A 9,695-nucleotide genomic window follows, 5' to 3' on the forward strand; every position below is an offset into this window, starting at 1 on the left:
CCTCTCCTCTGGAGGATGCTCACGTGCCTCCATTGTCTTTGTTGCCCTTCGCTGGACTCATTCCAGTAGCCCCATGCCTCTCCTCCAGTAAGAAGTCCACCGCTGTCCACCGCACTCCAGATGTGGCCATACCAGGGCTGACAAGAGGGGAAGGATCCCCTCTCCTGATCACCTCTCCAGGATGCTGTAGACCTGCTTGGCCACACAGCCACACTGTTGGTTCACGGTCAGCTTGTTGCCCACAAGGACCCCCAATCCTCTTCTCCAAAGCCTCTTTCCAGCCAGTTGCTCCCCAGCCGGAGTGGGTCCATGGGGCTGTTCTTGCCCATGGCAAAAAACTTGGTGTTTTCCTTTGTTGAACTTCATGAAGTTCTTCTCTGTCCAGTTCTCCAGCCTCCCTGAATGGCAGCGCAACCGTCTGGAGTATCAGCCACTCATCTCAGCTTTCTATCACCAACAGACTTACTCAGGATGCCCTTGGTCCCATCCTCTGGGACATCAATGAAAGGCTGAGTAGAATGGGATGCAATATGTTTAGTAGTAAAGTAAGAACTGTAGTAAATGTTTAATTGTATCATCACATTGTAGTTGTAACGTTTGTACACTCTATTACTTTCAAAAAATAATAAAATAAAATGGTAGGGAGAGCCGACATGGAAGGATCGTAGAGGGATTGGATCAGGTGGGAAAACGATCAGAGTACTGGAAATATCGTAGGTGGGGACTTGTTCTTATTATGATGCATCTTTAAAATTGGAAATTGACATTAATTATTGGACTTGACTAAATTTTTACCAATTTGGACCCAGGTGGACAGGCCACCTATACTTAACTCGAAAAAGAAACATATATAAATTATACGTGTTTGATAAATAGCCAAATGCCTCATCATCTAATTAGTGACGTGCATGAATGGATGAACGAGATTCCCACTGTCCCTACCTACTACCCAGCGAAACCACAGCCAGGGGAAAGGGCTTGGCTGCGGTTTCCTGGCTCCCAATCACCAGGACCTTTCAAAGATGATTTCAAGTGGCCTTACAATGACATCAGCCAGCTCCCTCAATGCTCATGAGCGCATCCCCTCAGGTCCCATGGATGTATGTCTGCCCATTTTTTTTTTTAAGATGTTCCCTAACCTGTGATTCCTGCACCAAGGGCACGTCTTCCTTGCTCTGGGATTTCTCTCTGTTCTCGGGGACTGGGGATTCCTGGAGGCTGGTCTCATCAGTAAAGACAGAGATGACGAAGGCATTGAGTACATTGGCTCTTCCTGTGTCCTTTGTCACCAGGGTCCCTGCCCCATCTAACAGCAGTCTCACATTTTCCCTAGACTTTCTCTTGCTGCTAGCATCATTGTCAAATACTTTCCTGATACCCTTCACGTTCAGATTAAATTTCCAGTCTGAAATTAAGGTGGACATTGGCATCCCTAAAACCTTCTCTAAAAATTCAGGAGGTTATTGGTGCCCTCCAGAAACCTCCTGCGTGTTTTGTGCCCTGCTGTGCTGCCCCCCCCCCGCCCAAGTGCCTGAAGACCAAAATGAGGACCAAGGCCTGTGAATGTGAAGCGTCTTCCATTTCTCTGAAGAAGCCTCGTCTGCTGCCTCTTCCTAATAAGGTTGTGCCCTTGCAGACATCAACTACATCACCCATGCTGGACTGTCCATTAATCTCAACCCATCAGCTCCCGTCTGGCCCATCATCTGTCACTAGGCAGAGCTCCCACTGCTCGTTCACATACAGGGCAACCCCCTCCTCCTCACTGACCTGCCCCATCCTTCCTAAAGAGGCTGCCTCTACCCACGGCCACACTCCAGCGGTGTGAGCTGGCTACCTGACCGCATCCCCGTTATCCCCATGAGATTGCCCCTCAGCCTCCTGAGTCCTCCTGTTTCGTCCCATGCGATGTATGTCCCTGCATGGGCACATTGGAAGCGTACCCAGCTGGGCTGATTTCCCTCCTCAGATTCAGGTGTCACCAAACACTCCTCACCCCTACCTTTGCTTTCCCTCCTCTTTTTCCTTTCCCTCTTTTCCCACTCTCAAGTTCTTCCCTTCGGTCTTCCTCCCCCACAAACAGCCCATCTGTTTCCCCCTCTACCCACCAGCCCTGGCATTTTCTTATGTGCCCTCATTGGGTGTTTGTGGGATGGTGGCCATGGGAACACCTACCTCGGTTGAGAAGTCCATTAAACTAGTACCTCCTTCCATCATCTGACATGTCCTGCAATTCCCTGCGCTGTCATCGTGTTGGAGACATCGCTGGGCAGCGTGAGCCACCTACACACACATCTTACCAGCTGACACCACAACGTTTCAGCCCATGAAGACCTTGAGAAACTCTGAGATTTGGCCAACAAAAAAAAAAAAAAAAAAAAATTATTACGTTTTTCAAGAAGTGCCCAGTCCTTCATGAGGGGCAGAATAACCCCGTGCGTCAGGACAAGGTGGGGCCTTACTGCCTGAGGAGTGACCCTGAGGAGAAGGCCATGGACACTACTGGAGATGCCATGGGAGCCAGTGGAACATGCTCACCATGAATAAGACCAGCTACGTACAAGGCCATCCAGACCAGGGGAGTTACCTCCCTCCCTTGTTTCAGCACGAGTTGTGATAAAATCTGGTGTAGTATGTTCTGGTGTGGGGCTCCTGCCACATCCCGCTCAGACAAGGGAGACAAGCGACTTAGATTCATAAATCCCCAACGGAGTGGACAAAGGTGAGACAGGTCTCATAGCCTATACATAGACAATTATTAATTTCTGTCGTGGTTTGAGCTCAGAGAGCAACTGAGCACCACACAGCCTCTCACTCCTCCCTTCCCCTGCAGCGATGAGAAGGGAAAATTAAGCCAGACTTGGGATTCGAGATAGGACAGGGAGGGGCAAATCACCAGTTATGGTCACAGGCAAAAGGCAGACTCTTTAGGGGAAGAATAAAAAGGACATGGATTTTTTACAGACACTAACAACAGCAACGCTTCACAGAGTAGGACAGTGAGAAGCATTGCCACATCTTGAGAACACCTTCCCCCCACCCCTCCCTTCTTCCCGGGCTCAGGTCTGCTCCCGATATCTTTACCTCCTCCCCCAGCGGCGCAGGGGGCAGGGAATGGGGGGTTCTTCAGTGGGGGGAGCCCACTCACCCCACCACTCACTCAAACCCAGGACAATTTCCCACAATGTACTAATTGGATACACAATAGCTGGCTAAGTATATAACAAATTATGGCACGTGATACAGTATGCCTTGTGTTACCTAATGATAATAAGGAAATAAAGGGGAAAAAAAAAAAGAAGATAAATAGAGAGGAAGGAATAGGGATCACCAGTCCCAGCTCCTGTGTCGGTCCCGTCGACGAGGGTTCAAGGATGCATCTGTCTTCTTCACTTCTTCTCTCCTCGCCTCCCCCCTCAATTTATACACACTTTCCAGGGGTCCTTCCCCCTGCCTGACCCACATACCGATATAACACATGTATGGGGAGGGGTAAGGTTCTTCATGGGACGATGTAATTAACACAATCTTGTGAATCTTCATTGGCATATGCAGGGGGGTCAACTTTAATATGTATGTCCTGGGTTGAGTGAGTGGTGGAGTTTTTTGGCGGCAGGGGAGGGGGCTATCGGGGCGGCCCCCTGGGAGAAGCTTCTCGAAGCTCCCCCAGCTCCAAGTCAGCTCCAATTCTGTTTGGGAAATTGAGCCAATCGGCTGCGCCTCTGCAATAACGTATTTAAGAAGGGATGTGGTGATGAGCAGTGGGACTTGTCAGGAGGAGTTGCTGCAGCTGCATGAACACCAAGGTCAGTGGAGGAACGGAGGAAGGAAGGAGGGGGGAGGTGTGCTGGAGCAGAGACCCCCCTGTACCCTGTGGGGAGACGGCAGGGCGGCCCACCCCCTGCCACCCATGAAGATCTATGGTGGAGCAGACACTGATTTATGGCCTGTTGCTCCTGCTCGGTATAATTAAGGTTCTGTGCCCAAAGAAGGCCGGGGTCTCATGGGAAAAGGCAGCCCCACTGCTGTAATTCAGTGCTGGGAGGATTGCAGCATGTGGGGGTGTCCCACGCCGGAGCAGCTCGGGAAGGGCTGCAGCCGTGGGAGGGAATCCAGTCGGAGGAAGTTGGTGACCCATGACGGAGCAGTGTGGGGAAAGCTGCGGCCCATGGGAGGAATTCAAGTCGGAGAAAGTTTGTGGAGGACTGTCTGCTGTGAGATGGGAACCACGCTGGAGCAGGAGGAACAAGTTTCAGACACTCCCCTCACCAAAGATGGAAGGAAGTGGCAGCACTGACTGCACCCCCCATTCCCTGCCCCTGCGCCACTGGGGGAGGAGGTAGAGATATCGGGAGCAGAGCTGAGCCTGGGAAGAAGGGAGGGGTGGGGGGAAGGTGTTCTCAAGATGTGGCAATGCTTCTCACTGTCCTACTCTGTTATGTGTTGTTAGTGTCTGTAATAAATGTATGTTCTTTTTTTCTTCCCCTAACGAGTCTGCCTTTTGCTCGTGATCATAAAAGGGGAATTTTTCCCCATCCCAGTCCTATCTTGAACCCCAAGCCTGGCTCTCTGTCCCTTCTCATTGCCGGAGGGGAAGGGAGAGAGAGGTGCTGCCTTGTGGTTGGCTGCCAATCAGGCCTAAACCACAACAATGTATTTTGAGGATCATGAGGTAAAGGTCACTCACTGGACAGAGAACCCTTGAAACTTTACACGCTGCCCCAGGGCAGAGCCGTCCTGCCTTCCCAGGGCTCCCTCCCCACTGCCCCCTGTGCTGTTTGGGCAGCCTCATCACCTCCAGACTCCGCATTATTCACCCCGTGACTAGAGTTTAGTTACTTGTGAGTGTTTGAGACATTTCTTGGCTCGGAGAGCCTCCACTCCCCCCCCAACCCTTATCTTTACCGAGTTTCATCTCTCGACCTTGTTGATGCTTCCCTCAAGACTGCTTCTCTCAGTCCTTGCTTTCGGGGAGTTACAAGGTGTCTCTTGCAGCTCCTGTTTCTGGAAGAATGGAGAAGAACTGGAGAGGGTCCATCTACCAAGATGGGGTTCAGGGCCTGAAGCACATGATCTGTGTGCAGAGCCTGCGGGACCTTGGCTCCTTCATGATGTGAGGGCTCGGGGCAGCCTATGACTTCTTCAAGAGTGGCTTTAGAGATGACAGAGAGTCTCCCTGTAGTGGAATTAAGCTGGACAAACAGCAAAGGTCTCCTCGCGAGGAGAAAGAAACGTCACTCAAAGGATCGTGCTGTGGTGCCACTGCTTGCCCAGAGGGACCCTCGTGGCTTTGTCTTTCAAGGAGAGACATCTGTACAGGGGGGAAAATGAGAGAGTGAGGGCAAGGTGGGAAAAAGATGGGTGTCTACAGCCTGGAGGGAAACAGATGAGCCGTGGGACAGCGTAGGACAGCCCAAGGTGGAGGTGGCCGAGGGCACTGACAAGGCAGAAAGGCCCAGCAGGACACAGAGACCTCGATCTCCTCGTCTCTGTCACCTATGAGGAGACACATTGTCCTCACGACGCTGGAGCCTCGTTGCCTCTTTGCAAATCCTGGAGGTGCCAGGAGGTGTCGTCTCATTGTCCTTCCATTGACGTTGCAGGCCCCACAGCCCCCCCCCCGCACCAGGAAGAGCCCTGAGCCACCCGTGAGGGACAGGATCTCCCTTCTGAGGGGCTGGGGGGTCACGGCTCAGTGTTTGGCTTGATGGGACCCATCAGGGCTCTTTTCTCACCATCAGTCACCTGGACTTCTCCTTCGCCTGCCTGTCATCACTGCCTCCAAATTTCTGCTTCAATGAGTCCACGGGGAAGCTGTGTTGGTAATGGCCCTCAGTGGGACCCATTAATACTCCAAGAAACTTCAGTGTTTGCTTCTGACTTTACCTTCTGGAGCAGTTTGTGCAGGTTTGAACCTCTCAGGATCGAAGGTTCATGCACTCAGCATCAAATACACCACGGGGCTCATTGCAATGCAAAGACTGCTCGTGTGCTTTGTCTCTTCCTTTTATTTTCTTCCAGGCTCCAAGCCTTGTTAAGTTAATTGGTAGTTAAAGGGAGAGATTTCAGTGGAAAAGGAGTTTTGCTATTTAAAGGTATTTTTTTATTAATTTTTAGTTTACAGACAGGAGGTGATAGCAGCGTTCTCCAGTTCATGTTGAGCCAGAGGGTCACCTAAAGAGGTCTGGGCAGGTAGGAAAAGCAATCTTCTTGAGGTCCGACAACCTTTCTCCTCACTTCCCCAACCCCACCAGTTCTATCACCGGCCACCTGGCACTTGCATCACTTTTCCTGACATCAGACTTCTCCACGGCATTGTGCAGCTGGATATTTATTACACAACACCCACCTGCTTTCCTCTGAGAACTGGCTGCTCGCAGACGTAGAAGGATTTATCTTCGTTGCCAACAAACAAAAGCAAAACATTATTCAATTCAGAAAACCGTAAGCAACACACCCCAAGGATATGAGAAGTGTGAACTACTGAGCTCTGCCCTCCACAAGGACCACCAGACAGAAACAAAGGAAAGGATAGATATAAAGACAATGAAGGAGGTGGCTGAAGAGACATTGAGACAGACTACTGGAGGATGGGAAAGTTTTTAAATCCCTGAAGTTCAAAGCAGCAGCTCCCTGGTTTTTTCAGTTTCTTCAGCGCATCCTTGAGCTGCTGGTTCCTCGTGCTGTAGATTAAGGGGTTCACTGCAGGAGGCACCACCGAGTACAGAAATGACACCACCAGGTCCAGGGATGGAGACGAGAAGGAGGGGGGCTTCAGGTAGGCAAAGATGGCAGTGCTGATAAACAGGGAGACCACGGCCAGGTGAGGGAGGCACGTGGAAAAGGCTTTGTGCTGTCCCTGCTCAGAGGGGAACCTCAGCACGGCCCTGAAAATCTGCACATAGGACAGCACAATGAAAACAAAACACCCAAATTCTAAACAGGCACTAACCACAGTAATCCCAACTTCCCTGAGGTAGGAATCTGAGCAGGAGAGCTTGAGGATCTGGGGGATTTCACAGAAGAACTGGTCCAGGCTGTTGCCATTGCAGAGTGGTAGGGAAAATGTGTTGGCTGTGTGCAGGAGAGAACTGAGCATCCCAGTGCCCCAGGCAGCTGCTGCCATGTGGACACAAGCTCTGCTGCCCAGGAGGGTCCCGTAGTGCAGGGGTTTGCAGATGGCAACGTAGCGGTCATAGGCCATGATGGTGAGAAGGGAATATTCTGCTCCAAAGAAAAATACAAAGAAAAATACCTGGACAGCACAGCCTTGGTAGGAGATAGCCCTGGTATCCTGGAAGGAATTGGCCATGGAATTGGGGAGAGTAGTGGAGATGGAGCCCAGGTCAATGAGGGAGAGGTTGAGGAGGAAGAAGTACATGGGGGTGTGGAGGTGGTGGTTGCAGGCGATGGCGGTGAAGATGAGGCCGTTGCCCAGGAGGGCAGCCAGGTAGATGCCCAGGAAGAGCCAGAAGTGCAGGAGCTGCAGTTCCCGTCTGTCTGCAAATGCCAGGAGGAGGAACTGGGTGATGGAGCTGCTGTTGGACATTTCCTGCCTCTGGGCATGGGGCATTGTTGGAAGAAACCGCAATGGATTTAGAGAAAACTTCTCTGAGCAAATTCAAAGCCATTTCCCACAGATACTCCCCCCCTGCTACACACTCTGCCCTTTGTTTTTCCAGGAGACTTTCCTCAGTTCTGTGCCTGGAGCTCTCAGTGGTGCTCTCTGAGTATCCTATGAGGATCAAGGCCTCCTCCGAGTTGTTGAGGGGCCAGCCCTGCTCTGCAGCAGTCAGCTCATGGGAGCGGTGAGGTCAGAGGCCGGTCCCGGTGTTTGACTTTGTCAGATGAAAACGGTCCTTACGCAGACGGTGGTTTGAGCATCTGACCTCCCCCCATTCCAAGGAACTGCGATGGCAAAGGCAGTTTGGGATCAGGGGAGTTGCTCTGTCCCTCCATCTCGTTCCCAGCTTCCCTGGGCTTGCACCTTTCTGAAATGGAAGGCGAGTGCACTCCCAATTTACCCTGAAATGCCCCGGGACACTGCTGAGAGCAAAGGGACCCGCAGCAGACCACGGAAGGTCTCACCCTTTCTCAGCACCCCACTTCTACTCAAGGACGCACATGGCTCATGTCACCAACCCAACAGCATTTCCTCAGTGTCTGGAGGTTCTCCTGGGGGGCTCTCAGATAACAAAATGATGCTATGAGAAAGATTTGCATTGTTGAGGGCAGCTCACCGCTTGGAAGGCCACCCCAAGGAGACAGCCAATGCCCTAATGATTACATCTAATTACGGGAAAAATCAGCTCGTTCCTCAGCCCCACAGACTGCGTTGCCCGCAGACAGTGAAAGCTGGAAGGCCTCATTTCCCCAGACACACCTGCATGGAAGGACCCACAAGGTCAGCGTGGGACTCTGCAGCTCCCACCCCCAGAGAGCCTGAGAGCAAGAAGAAGAGAACAATAACCCAGACAAGTGGAGAAACGTGGGGAAATACAGCGAGGGTCTGGAGAGGCGCCCCAGGGTGTTGCTGGAAGGCTGCAGGGGAGGTGGTTCACGCCTTGGACCCCACAGCCCTAAAGGCAGAGGCTTTTCTGGATGGGAGAGGATGCAAGGGGGGGCTCGATCAGAAGAAGGGGTCTCTGTTGGAGGGGCTCATACAGAGTTTTCTAAATTCTCCCTCCCGTAACACTCCTGGTTTCAGTTTCTTCACATTCCCAGATCATATTCATGCCGTCTGGAGATTTTCCTCTTGGAGGTGTTTCCCTGTCCCATCTCTTTCCCCTCTCAGCGCTCACAGACCCCATCCCAACCTCTGCACCTTTGTCTGGGCCCTACAGAAACCTGTCTGTTTGCAGGTGGGGGACATCAATATTCTTGACCCATAACACAAAGGACATTCAGGCAGGGACAGGGAGGAGGTTGGCTTCCCCTTGGGCAGGGCAGGGATTCAGCTGAGGCAACGCAGGCATCTCATCCTAACCAGATATCCCTTGGCTTGATGCGGGGTTCAGCTCTCCTCTCCCAACCCCCAGACCCAGGGGAGCTGAGAATCCTCCCGGTCCAGCTCAGACGTGCCCAAAAGAGTTGCCAGCGTGTGAGCCCCTGCTCTGAGCCCCTCGTCTTCAGTCAGCGGGGCCTCGGGTGCTCACACACAGACACTCTATGATGACCGAGGTGCTCCAAGACACACGCAAGTGCTTGCAAGCTCTGATGGAAAAACTCCTGAGAATATCCACACCCTTCTTGAGCATCACCTGAGGGCCAGAGGAGGAAGAGGGATATCCTTGGCCACCCACAACGACACCAGACACTTAGGGCACCTGAATGTGCCTTGTAAAATACCTCCCCGACCTGATCAAACTGGGGAGTGTCCCAGAAGGAGACAGAGGTCTCTATCCAGTCTATTCACTAAAGCTCCAGTCACTATAAAGCCAAGACACATCCACATCCCTGCACTGAAGACCTTTATTTCAGGGTTCTTATTGTAGTGCCATTGAAAAAAATAAATAAATGAAAAACCTCTAGCGCCGTATCTGGTTGCCAAACACAGCTCCGCTCAGCAGGCAAAAACAGAACCAACCTTCCGGGAAAGTGGAGCCCTGTTAGAGCTGGTGGGGGCCAGACACCCCAGGGCTTCCCAAAGGGGTCCAGTGAAGATGTGCTGCTACTTGAACCACGGCACAGAGGCC

At 51.9% G+C, this 9,695-nt stretch overlaps 1 protein-coding gene across 1 annotated transcript; it reads right to left on the reverse strand.

The window, feature by feature from the left end:
* Positions 1–5,794: 5,794 nt before the first annotated feature.
* Positions 5,795–7,549, reverse strand: LOC116962210 (olfactory receptor 14J1-like). Its single transcript, XM_042789230.1, has 2 exons — positions 6,645–7,549; positions 5,795–5,813 (listed from the first exon to the last, which is right to left on the reverse strand). Exons 1-2 carry the CDS (start codon positions 7,547–7,549, stop codon positions 5,795–5,797), a joined length of 924 nt encoding a protein of 307 aa, XP_042645164.1.
* Positions 7,550–9,695: the final 2,146 nt, after the last annotated feature.

The sequence above is a fragment of the Tyto alba genome, unplaced genomic scaffold (genome assembly GCF_018691265.1).
Source record: "Tyto alba isolate M040663 unplaced genomic scaffold, T.alba_DEE_v4.0 Super-Scaffold_15, whole genome shotgun sequence".
Taxonomy (NCBI): domain Eukaryota; kingdom Metazoa; phylum Chordata; class Aves; order Strigiformes; family Tytonidae; genus Tyto; species Tyto alba.

What these genes read in the sequence shown, in the direction of transcription:
- LOC116962210 (XM_042789230.1), bottom strand. Translation starts at nt 7,549, where the DNA reads ATGTCCAACAGCAGCTCCATCACCCAGTTCCTCCTCCTGGCATTTGCA.